Consider the following 13,506-nt stretch of genomic DNA (forward strand, 5'->3'; position numbering starts at 1 on the left):
AGAGTTCTTTGAGGAAGTAACAGGCAGGGTGGATAAAGGGGAACCAATGGATGCAGTATATTTGGATTTCCAAAAGGCAATCGATAAGGTGCCACATAAAAGATTACTACACAAGATAAGAGCTCATGGTATTGGGGGTAATATACTGGCATGGATAGAGGATTGGCTAACAGAAAACAAAGAGTTGGGATAAAAGGGTCATTTTCAAAATGGCAACCTGTAACTAGTTGGGTGCCGCAGGGTTCAGTGCTGGGGCCTCCACTATTTACAATATATATCAATAACTTGGATGAAGGAACAGAGTGTCTTGTGGCCAGATTTGCTGATGATACAAAGATAGGTGGAAAAGCAAGTTGCAATGAGGACACAGTGTCTGCAAAGGGATATTGACAGGTTAAGCGAATGGGCAAAAATCGGCAGATGGAATATGATGTGGGAAAATGTGAAGTCATCCACTTTAGGAGGAAAAATAAAAAAACAAAATATTATTTGAATGGAGAAATACTACAAAATGCTGCGGTACAGAGGGATCTGAGTGTCCCCATACATGAAACACAAAAAGTCAACATACAGGTGCAGCAGGTAATCCGGAAGGCAAACGGAATATTGGCCTTTATTTCTAGAGGGATGGAGTATAAAAGCAAGGAAGTCATGCTACAACTGTAAGGGTGCTGGTGAGACTACACCTGGAGTACTGCGTACAGTTCTGGTGCCCTTATTTAAGGAAGGATATACTTGCATTGGAGGCAGTTCAGAGAAGGTTTACTAGGTTGATTCTGGGTATGGAAGTGTTGTCTTATGAGGAAAGATTGAACAGGTTGGGTCTATACTCATTGGAGTTTAGAAGAATGAGAGGAGATCTTATTGAAACATACAAGATTGTGAGGGGACTCAATAGGGTAGATGCTGAGAGGATGTTACCCCTCATGGGGGAATCTAAAACTAGGGGACATAGTCTGAGAATAAGGGGTCGCCCTTTTAAGACTGAAATGAGGAGGAATTTCTTCTCCCAGAGGGTCGTGAATCTTTGGAATTCTTTACCCCAAAAAGCTGTGGAGGCTGAGTCATTGAATACATTCAAGGCTGAGTTAGACAAATTTTTGATCAGCAAGGGAGTCAAAGGATATGGGGAAAATGCGGGAAAGTGGAGTTGAAGTAAAAATCAGATCAGCCATGATCTCATTGAATGGCGGAGCAGGCTCGAGGGGCCGAATGGCTTACTCCTGCTCCTATCTCTTATGGTCTTTAACACTAGCTCTCCTAATACAACCTAGTTACTGTAAGTTAAACAATGCGCCCTGCTTGATGGCACTTTAAATAGCTGAGCAGTGCATTGGTGAGGAGAGACATTTGAGTTACATTTTAAACGTTATTTCTAAGTTGGTGACAGCTTTAAAAAAAATTTTGCCCAGTTCCTGAGTCTCCCATGGACTGCTGAATAAAGATTCACCAGTTTACCTAACTGCCACTTAACTGATGGACTGCTTAACCTCTGAATCCTCAAATAGCTGCCACTTAGCTGTCTCACCTAGTTGGTGCTAAGTGGCAGCTATTTGAGGATTCAGAGGTTAAGCAGTACATCAGAACTGGGAGCTTTAAAACGGTTTACTGTTGCTCAATCGAAACAGACTTCTACCTGTTTAGTTTCTAAAAAAAATATTTGACTGATTTGCTGTGGCTGTGGATTTCCTGAAATTGTAATCATGAAATTGGCAATTATAATGCTCAAATACCCAAGAAAACTTGGGTATGGTCCCAAGATGAGTAACAATGTAGTCTGAAGGATACATCTCTAAGGACTATACTGGACTGTATTATTGGACTAGATGGCACAACTTAATAAAAAGAAAAACTATGGATGTTGAAAATCCAAACTAGAAACAGACAATGCTGGAAATGCACAGCAGGTCAATCAGCACCTGAAAAAGAGAAAAAGGTAGCTTATCGATAACCTACCTTTCTCTTTTCAGATGCTGATTGATAAGCTGTATATTTTCAGCATTTTCTATTTTGTGGTACAATTTAGTGGCATTTTAAATGCCAATGGTCTCCAATTCTGTTCCTACTACACTGATATTCTATGTTTCACCAGCAAGACTGAATGGTTTTGATAGTTATTATCTTGAAAATTGGTGGTCTCTTTATATTTATAAAATTACAGTGGTGATTCTGCACTCCCAGCAGGAAGCCAGGATTGGAGACTCAGTTCTACAGTGCTGCAGCTTTTTCCCTCTCGCCTGCTCCCTTTTAAGCATGACTTCCCACTGGGAGCACGCAATCACAAAATCACCCCCTTATGTTGTTTCTGTTTATAAATCATTATTTAATTCTGTGAAGGAGAACATAGTTCAAGAGTATGGAATTATTAGCATATTTAGACTCTGGAGAAGTGTCTAGGGAAAAAATCTTGTTGAATTAGCTCTTGGTGGTCTTTGGTTATCAAGAATGTGACTAGCTTGCTTGGCTAGAGCAGTAGTAATAAGACTACTAATTATATATGCAACAAACTGAAGAATGCCAGAGAAATTTTCAGAAGTACAGAAGATGACAGCTACTCAACTACTTTGCAGTAGGAAAGCCTGAATTGTTGACCATAATTCTAAATCTATCTAAAAGTCAGCATGTAGATCAACTAGGGTTTGTTTGCTTAGTTTAAATCTGTGATTGATTTCTTTCATGAAGCAAATAAACTTAGGCAGCATCTATAAACCTGCTACAAAGATGTTTCCTTTATTTTTCCCTGACAACTGCAACCATGCACAGCTATCCATTATCAGCATGCGTCTGGTAACTGAAAGACTTTGCTCTTTTATGCATTTCTGGCCCTGTTTAGACTTGTATGCCTAGAATTTTCATAAGGGTTCTCCTGATCATCCACCATAACTTTGGTGAAAGATTGGTGAAAACCACAGAGAAACGGCTTAAACAGCCGATGTGTGCCACTGTTATCAAAAACATGTGCTTGGAATTTCTGCAGGGGGTCTTCCAATCTCCACTATAACTTCAGTGAAGATCGGCAGAAACCCCGAATAACAGCGTAAACAGATACGTGTGTCTCTGGGTTTCGACTAATTTTCTACCAAACTTACAGCAAGAGATCGGGGAACCCTTCCCCCTCTTAGAAATTCTACTCTATGAATAATTATATAATCATTGGCTTAAACAATAATGAATTGCACTGTCTACTACTAGCATAAAGTATTAAGATTAATGTACATTATTACATTAAGAGGAGAATTGAGCAATAGCAGTGAGATTTTGCAGTGTTCACGCATGTGGTTAGAATTTTCCAACCTCGTTGTCTAGTGCAAAGGAACTTAACTTGGATCTGTGAGTAAATGCTCTTCCTACTAGGGAAGAAAAGATAAGCAAATCTATACAAATGAGATGAGTGTTGCAATCCAAGACTTTCTATTGGACCTTTTCCAGCTATGGATGGGAGGAATGGACTCATCCTATAGGTGGGTTTCCATTCTCTATTTTTCAGATCCTGTCACAAGAATTCATTTCTTGAAATGTTTTTACTTATTTCTGTTCCCTAGGTAAGATCTGCATTTTGCCAATATCATCTAGGTGGACTGCTTGTTTTCCTTTTTGGTGAATTTTTGTCATTGAGTTGAGGGATGTCAGAGTCAAATGGAACCCTTTTCTGCACTCGCAAGTCAGATATACAGTGGACCAGATGGTGATGATCAAAGTGCTCTCTACTGAGTCTTAAAGCCAAACTCAGAAAAGCATTTCCTATTGCACAACTGTGACATTTCCATTTTCTGCATCAGCCCTCTGTGTGAAACTATTATTTTAGTGTCAATTTAGTGTTAAAGTATGACCAATTTTGTGCTTGGCTTATACCCACTTTGGTGAGACCGGTGAAACTCATATTACTCAAGACCCTAGCAGCCACCAGAGATTTTTATCCCATGAATTAAAACTAAGAACCAGGTCTAAAAGTGTTTAAACACACTGCACCACCCAATCTCCTTTCATACATTTCTATGCCTCTTGGACTTAGAGACATTTTCAGACATATCTAAATAATTTCTAAGATCAAATTTTCCTGAACTCAGAGAAAATTCTATGGACATGAAAGCCCAGAAATTCCGTACTCTTTTGGGGCAGAATTGTTTTGCAGTTGATGGAGGCACCAGAACAAGGGACAGAACCTGGATTAACTGGGCTTCTACCCCATTACTCGAGGCACGCTAAATTCTCACTGAGAAGGGATGGGTGAGGGAGGGGCAAGGGCCAAAGGACCTTTGGCCCTTGCCCCTCATTCCAACTGCAGTTTCGGGGCATGTCTGGAGGGCATTCCTATGCTACTCGGGAATCCCACTATATACAACACTAAGACGCCCAGCGATACCTGCATCTGCAGAGAGCAAGCATTGGTACCATTCTGTGCTGCATGCGAGCCTCACAATGTCAATTTCAAATGACATTCGATCCCAGAGGTTTCAACTGTTGTTTGAATCAGGGCCTGCCAGCCTTGGGTCCCAAAGGGAAAAATGAAACTTGCCTTCAATCTTCTGCCAGACCACGCCTCTGGCACCCCTTCTCTGCATGGCAGGGTGCTGCTCAGAAATTCTGTCTGCTGCACTGGGTGGGCACCCGTAACTATTAAGTTAATGATCCCATCCGTAGGATTTTGACAGGGTCATTGGGAAGCCAAAGAGGTGGGCGGAGTTTCCGCCATGCAGCATTTCCAGAGATGCTTTGCACCATTATGTGCTCAGTCCTGGGGTGGGATTTGAATCACAGCCCACTGTAGTGCTCAGTTGTCAACAGTGACTCTATGAATTATTTCAGTGAACAAGGTAAACTATTTTAACCACACACTTGATCAAACTAGGCTGTTTGTTTGATTCCACTTATTTTATAACAGACCCGTTCTAAAACTAATTGTGATACGTTCTACCAGTAGAGGGAAGTGCAGTGACATTCTGCATTGTTCGCTGAACACACTTACCGACTTTTATGTAACACTCTTCTTAACTTAATTTACTCTTAGCACATTTAACTAACGATCCTGCTGTCTGACATCAATCCAAATTGTTATTTTTTCTGGCTTCTGAACTTGGCAACACTTAGCTCCTGTGAAGTTTTCAAACATCTTTAGGCTTCTGACTGCAGATTTTCCAGATTAACGTTGGGGCTACTTGAACTGGTTACTTGAACTAACAACTTAATTTGCTAACATTCTCCATGAACAGTATTTTAATTATATAAATCCCTTAACCTGAATAGTTCTGTTATGTTTTTTTCAGAAAATTTAAATCTAAGTCTGAATGCTTGAGAAAACCTCTCCTCTCAGTTACACTGTGCTGCCCTTCTCATGAGTGATACCAAAAAGGTTTCCTTGTACTGCTGGTATCTGTTACATGTTATATGATAGTCAATTTCAATTTATCTACAAATAAAATTAATATTTTTCCAAGTGTACAAAAGGTATGGTTTTCCTGCCTGCTCTAGATTTAACTCTTCATCAGCACTTTTTTTTAAAAGAGTGTCCAAACTTTTAAAAATGTTGACAATTGTGACTGGCCTGTTACAGAATATGACTTCATATCATGGTGGTGTTATCTGTTATAAACTGAGTTCCACAAGGGTCTGGGCTGTTCTCTATTCATAATAAATTAGAAGGAAGTTATTTTCAGTCATATTATAACATTTGACAGTGTTAAGCCATGTGGTCAGGTGACCAGTGTACAGGTCAGTGATACTATTCAAAGGGATCTGGTCAAATTAAGTTATGGAATTTAATGTGGGAAAAATATAATCAGATGGAAATTGGTTATGGCCACATGTAGCTCACCCATTTTCTAAAGACGCATGTAAGTCCCGGGAGAAGGAGCGGAGCGGCAACAGGGTGGGAGGGGATTGTGAGTGCTGTGGGGTCGGAGAAGCACACCAGCTCCACCTGGCTGCACAGCAACAATTTCTGAATTTAAAAAAAAACTTGCTCTTCATTGGTGGCTGCAGGGACCGCTAAAGAATCCCGAGCGGAGCAGGCCTGACTCCTGCTCCACTCATTGACAACCAATTTCAGCAAGGGTACCTAAAATAGGCATTAGGCCCCTTGTTTACGTCTGTCGGGTTCTAATGCCTGTTTTAGGCAGCAGCCAGGGACGCCTGAAAAATGGGCCCGACGAATTTAGCAGTGGTCCAAACACATGGGCAGATTGGGCGCTGGCTGTCCCACTGCTAAATTGGTCACCATACCTATTTTATGCCTGTAAAGCAGGTGCACCGAATTTAAGCTCCAATGGTCTCTTAAATTTTTATAAGTTATAAAGACTTTAAATCCCTGAAGTAAAATGTCGCTTCTGTTAATTGTATCCATATGATTTATATCAATTAGTGTTAATTGTATGCAGGTAGTGGGTATCAATTGGGGACTCTCTTGTATCCATTTATGAGAGCTTATCTAGAGGGTGCGCAGTAGGTAATGTGGATCTCTGTGAATAAAGGCTTGAAAGCAACTGAAGACCAGGCTCTAGTATTCTTTCCTTCATCTTTTTAGACAACCGTTCTCTGCTACCATGTAATAAACTGGATAGAATACTAGAGTCTAGTCTTCAATTGCTTCCAAACCTTTATTCACAGCTTCCACTGATGACCATGAAGTATTCTTTCTTAAATCTTCAGAAGTTAATTTTATATGAATGATTTAAATCTGATGCAGAATGGATTCTGTGTATAATTACCATTTTAAAAAATCATGCTATTGACAAGACAAGTTAACTCAATGAAATTACAATGAAAAGTGTAGCCACCGAATCTTCACTTGTTTTCTATCATTGCATTTTTATTTTATTTCATCTGCAAGCAGATTCCTTCATTAAATTTTCTTTGAATTACAGAGGACCTGGATGATTTAAGGATGGAGGGCATCACTGACCATGTACCTTCTGGTAGCAGGTTTAGCCAAGGTCGAAGTGTGTACTCTGCAGAACCTCAAGCCAAAGTTACGCTCAACATCTGCTCGAGGTGTGCCAGGTATAGTAGGAACCGATACAGTATCATCACTGCCAAAATGTTAATCAGTTGTAAAACTACTCCTGAGTTCCAAATATGGAAGTCACTATGCTTTCCTACTTTGAGCAGCACAGCTTTTAAGCTGCATCTGAGTTTTCAAGTTATAATTTTAAACAAGAAATCTTCACCTCCACACAGTTAGTTCACTATTTCTACTGCTATAAAATGCTTAACCCACTTGCTGCCACAAAGCCCAGCTGCTGAGCACCCTGTTGCGTATTATTTCTACAGTATAGGACCTTCAGGTATCCGAACAGTAGTAATTTCAGATATCACAGCGAAAAAATAGCTGAGGCTTTTGTGCCTAAACATGTGTGAGCCTGTACAATTCCAAACACTGAAATATGTTTAACCTTTAGATCTTGGCCTTTTGAAATTCTCATTTTAGTTTAATTAATTCCCAAATTCAGCTAGTAGTTCATCCTAACCCTCCTTTTCAACTTGATCCCTTTTTTTAACTGAGAGGCGCTGGACTGCCGATGACAAAGTCTTATCTATAGCTAGTTCACGCCCACACTTGTCTAAGAGCATCACAGATAACTGGTCATGTTACTGTACACTTACACATATTTACACTAGCAGATTGAGACTGTCTTGACAACACTGATGTAATCTTATGAAAATAAGCCAGTGAGTTTTATACCATTCTAAGAAACAACAATGAAACTGCGTCTTCATGGAGCAGGCACATACAGGCATGAATAACTCAAGGTTAATCCTTACATTCTAATAACATTGTAGTCAAGCATTGTTTCCTTCAACACCTGATTCCATTGAAGCATACCTATCAAGAAACTATGGATATAGGGTACCATGGAGCATATTTTATGATTCTGCACTCCCAGCGCAGTGTTTTTTGGAATTGGATTGGATATTATGAATTTGAGCTTGGAGGTCAGTGCACCCAAATGATTTTCTATCCATTAAAATTAATGGATAGAAAATCAATCAGAGGACACTGACTTCTGCACTAAAATACCTGATCTGCACTCCTGTAGTGCAGAGGTCTGCACCAGCAATGCTAAATCGTGAAACTAACTCCCCTGATAGCAAATGGAAATTTCTAACTTCCGCAAACTAAAAGAAAGTTCTATCTTGATGGTAACTACCTCACAGCACAATACAGGCTTGAACCAGCCAGTGATGTTTATTTTTGAAGGTTTGTTTAACTACATTTAAACAATGCTGCTGTTCAGCTAGCTAATGATACAGATAATTAAAAATATTGTACTCGAAAATTCATGCTGTTCCCTGTAGTGTTAGCACCTGATGTGTTTCAATTTTAGTTTTGAAATTTTGCTGTCATGTGACTCTCGAATGACGAAACTGTGGCTCTGACATATTACTAGAACAGATAACCTGCAGAAACTATAACGGGTCACAGTCTGAAGTTATAATATTTTAAAAATATTTATTAAAATAATTTAAATGACAAACTAGAGACCACCTTTTAGTGTGAAAATTAGGAGTACTCCTTTATTGTCTCTAACATTAGTTGTGGGGAAAATGCTTCAAGCAAGACCAGGAACCTATCAATGTTCATCTAAAGAGTATAGAACCCACTGGAGTAGTCAGCATGGTATTAGAAGCAAACAAGGTTATACCTCAAAAAATTCTTTGAGGAGGTTACTAAATTTGTGAATAAATTTAGATAGATCCTTTCCAAATGTTTTCTTAAAATTCTAAGCGAGTTTTTAAAAAAATATGATTGAGGCTCATTAAATGAATGCTCCCCTGGGCCTCACCAGGGAGCCTTGGGCCCTCCCTGCCCCGTCCACCCACCTCTTCCAGAACCCCCACCTCACCACTTGCCTGGGGCCTGGCTGCGGCCTCCTGCCGCCAAATTCCTGCTCCTGCCCACCGGCCAGGCAATGGAGTGGAATTCCAGATAAAGTAGTGGAGGCAAAAACCTTGGAATCATTTTAAGAAACGATTAGATAGTGAAATGGTAGGATTGTAGGGCTTTTCCAGATGGATGAATTAAGAAGGGCCATCTTCATCCGTAATTATCTTATGATCTATGATGGCCCTCCAATAGGCTGTTCTAACTCCTATATCCCTAGAAAATAAAATGGCCTTCTCCACTCTAGTTCTATAGCAACCCTGTTTGAAATTTAAGTTAGCACTTTTCAGTTAAATTTATCAGGGTTTTGTAGTGATTGCTATTTGTGGTGCAGAAAGATCAGTCATTCTACCACTAAACGCCCACCATCAGCACGGCACCTCCAATCATAGTCTTAGCTGGTCTTAATCTCGTCTCTGATTCCCTGCGCCTTTCTTAGTGCTGGTATCATGGTGCCAATCTCCTCGGCTGCTCTAGAGGAGCTGAAACCTCTCCAACTATCAGCCTTTCACTTTACCTCACCTCTGAACTTTTGTCCTAACCTGAGCACCAAACCGACCAGTCACATCATCTCATCATCGCGTGTACTCCTTCCCGAAGCTCAGCCTTAGCCCTTCCATTGGTGCACTGGATGCTAATACATAGGAACAGGACCAGGCCATTCAGCCCCTCGAGCCTGTTCCCTCATTCAGTGAGATCATGGCTGATCTGTATCCGAACTCTATCTACTCGCCTTGGCTCCATATCCCTTAATAGCCTTGGCAAGCAAAAATCCATCGATCTCAGATTTAAAATTATTAATTGAGCTAGCATCTACTGCATTTTGAGGGAGAGAGTTCCACACTTCCACCCTTTGCGTGAAGAAGTGTTTCCTAACTTCTCTCCTGAATGGCCTGGCTCTGATTTTCAGGTTATGTCCCCTTGTCCTAGACTCTCCCACCAGCAGAAAAAGTTTCCCTCTACCCTATCAATTCCTTTCAAAATCCTAAAAACCTCAATCCAATCACTGCTTTACTTTCTATATTCCAGGGAATACAAGCCTAGTTTATGTAATCTCTCCTCAAAATCTAACCCTTGGAGCCTTGGTAACATTCTGGTGAATCTGGGCTGCACTCCTTCCAAGGCCAGTATATACTTTCTAAGGTGCAATGCGCAGAACTGTACACAGTAGTCCGGATGTGGTCTAACCAGGGCGTTGTATAGCAAAAGGTATAAAAACTTCCTCCCCATTATATTCTAGCCCTCTCGTTATAAAGGCTAATATTCCAATACCCTTTTTGATTATTTTTGTACCTGACTACTACATTTTAGTGATCTGCGTTCATGGATCCCTAAATCTCTTTGGACCTCCACTGTTCCTAGCTTTTCACCATTTAAAAAAATACCCTGATCTATCCTTTTTTGGTCCAAAATGGATGATCTCACACTTACTTTCCTGCGTTGAAATCCATCTGCCACAAGTTTGCCCACTCATTTAATCTATCAATATGTCTTTGTAATTTTATGCTACTTACTACTTACTACACTACTTACTATGCCACCAATCTTGTGTCATCGGCAAATTTGGATGTATAGCTCTCTATTATGTTATCCAAGTCACATTTAAGAAAATACTTTTTTTCAGTTATCAGAAAAACAAAAGCACTGAGTACAACCTATACTTCAGTAGGTTTAAAGATCAACCTGAAGGACAGCCATAAATGACTTCAACAGCTGTAAAATTTTGAGCTCCAAGAGTATTTAATATTGCTTACCATGTTTTAATATTACATTATCCATTAGCATTACCAAAAGCGATAATTTATAATCTCAGTTTTTAAATACAATGGCCGGGAAATTCCATGGAGCTGCTCCCGCTATACCGCCATTACTTCACCGGAAGTGCAGCAGAAACCCTGTTTGCGCGCATAAATGGGGTCTCCGCTACACTTCCAGTGAAGTAACGCCGGTGGATTCGGGAACAGCTCCGAGGAATATCCTGGCCAATGTTACAGTTGTATACAGCCACAACAATTAAACTTACTTAACATATGCGAAAAGGGTGAGGAGAAACCATGAGGCCCAGAGAGCAGAAGCAGGAGGGCTGCATGTAAATTTTGATCCTATGATGTCATTAGGACCATGAGGCATTTTTAGCACCAAAAAGTGGAGGACCAGCCCAGCGCTGAACTTGCCAAGTAAAACCCAGTAGGACTGGTTTCAGAAGGCTACTGGAAACAGTATTTAAAGTGGTACTCACGTGCAAGCACTCTGTTCATAGAGATCTGTGTGCTAATGTGTTTTTTGGGTTTCCAAGGGATGTCTGAACTTGGTAATTGCTTGTTTCTGATTATTCAAGGTGAGTAAGGCAAAAAAACAAATGCTCACAGCTTATCATTGATGCCATTTTTGCTTCATGGTTTTGGGTGGAGGAAGAGAATGAGGAGGAAGAGGAGCAGCAGCAGCAGGCTGAACAACCAGGAGGAGCAGAAGATGAGCATGTTAGAAGCCAGCAGGTGAGGGGGACAGGTCCTAGAAGGCCTTAGCCAGCCCACAGAGTCTAGAGACCAGGTGAGTTTCCTGCATATTGCTGAGGAGCAGTGCATGAGGAGGCTGCACTTCTCCAGACAGGCTGTCATTCGTCTCTGCATCCTTCTGCAACAAGACTTGCTGCCTGCTGGCCAAGGTGACCATGCTTTGCCAGTGGCTGTGAAAATCACCACTGCCCTCTTTTTGCCTTGGGTTCAATCCAGAGTGTTTCAGAGGATATCTCTCACGTCTCCCAGTCTGCAGTGCACAGCTGCATCAAGCGAGTCACCAACTGCCCTATTTGGCAAGGCCAACCAATACATCACCTTTCCTATGGATGCCAACAGACAAAAATTAAAGATGTAGAATTTGCAGCAATGGCTGGCTTTCCTTGTATGCAGGGAGTTATAAACTAAACTCATGTAGCCATCAATACACCAGAAGACCAGTCAGCAGCTTTCATCAATAGGAAAGGCTTTCACTCCATTAACATCCAGCTGGTCTGTGAACACTGCAAAAAGATCATGCAAATCTGTGCCAGTTTCACAGTAGCTTCAACAAAGCTGCTATTGCTCATGTTGGAACCCTTGACACGCTTGTGTCCAGTGACCTCTGGGAGCTCAAGCCTGAGAGGGCCCAATTGCAGACTGTGGGAAGTCAATTGCTGCTGCGGCAGTCTGGCCAAGCTGGCTTTCTGGCACCATGGCAGGTATTGGATGAGGGGGTGGTGAGGGAACAGACATGCTGACATCCTGATACATCACTTCCCATTGTGCCATTGCCACTCCCATGGATCTGTGGCTCATCACCCCCACTGATCTGCATGAGAGCAGACTGTAGGAAATGAGTAATGCCTTGAAAGCCCCTATTTTTCAGTTCACCGGTCTCTCCAAGGTGGAACCCAGATTCTGGATGGCGGCTGTTTGAACTCTCACCAAACTCCTGTTGTGATGGCCCGGCTGCAATGTCCCTGGAGGTGGCCGCACACTCCAATGTACGTTGCAGAGTGGTGATGCCTTGCAAAATGAAGCCACACAAGCTGGAAGTGGACTGTTCCATACTTGCTGCTATACTGCGGAAACTCCTTGGCAGACTTACTGCTACCTCGTATAACTGCTCGTGTAAGGCGAGCTGTTATCTTTTCATAGCTGGGCCCCTGAAGTCAGCATCTCTGTCCTGCTCAACAGAGCTGGGAGACAACTTCACCCTCTGGCAAGCTGTTCCTGCTCCTGCTCACTCGTGCTGGGTGCTTCACCAAGTGCAGACCCCTCGAACTCACTGTCTAACCCACCTAGGGTGCTAAATTTGTGTTGGTGCTTGAGAGGGATGGAGCGCATGACTATACATCCTCAGGAGGATTATCTACCTCTGAGTTGTCTTCAGGAGGGTCTTGCTGCTGAGAAGGACCGAGAGGACAGAGAAAAGGGTGAAGAGTTAGCCTGTAATAAAAACAGAAAATGCTGGAAATTCTCAGCAAGTCAGGCAGCATCTGTGGCGAAAGAAACGGAGTTAACATTTCAGGTGGATGACCTTTCGCCAGAACTGGGAGAAGTTGAAGATTAAACAGTTTTTAAACAAGTACAGAGCCAGGGAAAAGGGGGGAGGAAAGAACAAAAGGGAAAGTCTCTGATAGGGTGGAGGGCAGGAGTGATTAAATCAATAGAATTCCAGCATCCGCAGTATTTTACTTTTGATTAAGAGTTAGCCTGTCACTGACAGGCTGCACAGTTGCAGCCTTCAAAAAGCAATTTGAATTTGTCAAGCTGGCTGGCTGCGCGATTTGTTTGAGGTACATGAAGGAGTGCAAGTAATAGGCAGGGTCTGAGCTCAGATAAGCCGCTAGCTTCGCTATCTCCAAAGAGCATCAGCCTTGAAGGGCCACTGATTTCTGGGGCTTCAAACTCAATCTGGGTGGGGGCCATGATACTGGGTGTTCCTCCCCTAGTTTTACTCCTCCTTTGTGTTGTGTGCCCTTTTCTCTTGCAGAAAGAGACGGGAGAGTTAGTGAATGGCTACATAAAAGGAAAGTACAAATGTGCTGGGCTTCCACATGTAGTGCATATGCTGAGATCAGGAAGAAGCATGCTGCAAGCTGGATGGGGAGGTGTTGAATGGAACCA

General features: G+C 41.8%; 1 protein-coding gene across 4 annotated transcripts in view; it reads left to right on the forward strand.

Moving 5' to 3' along the window:
* The window catches only part of c3h8orf34 (chromosome 3 C8orf34 homolog), a 506,019-nt gene that overhangs the window by 349,508 nt on the left and 143,005 nt on the right, over positions 1-13,506 (forward strand). For 3 of the 4 annotated variants that reach the window (XM_067980317.1, XM_067980318.1, XM_067980320.1), the window contains exon 8: positions 6,861-6,996. In XM_067980317.1, coding sequence (XP_067836418.1) covers positions 6,861-6,996 — 136 coding nt within the window. The remainder of the gene's footprint in view (positions 1-6,860; positions 6,997-13,506) is intronic. The other variant, XM_067980319.1, reaches the window with a different exon arrangement.

Source organism: Heptranchias perlo, chromosome 3, assembly GCF_035084215.1.
Source record: "Heptranchias perlo isolate sHepPer1 chromosome 3, sHepPer1.hap1, whole genome shotgun sequence".
In the NCBI taxonomy this organism is placed as follows: Eukaryota; Metazoa; Chordata; class Chondrichthyes; order Hexanchiformes; family Hexanchidae; genus Heptranchias; species Heptranchias perlo.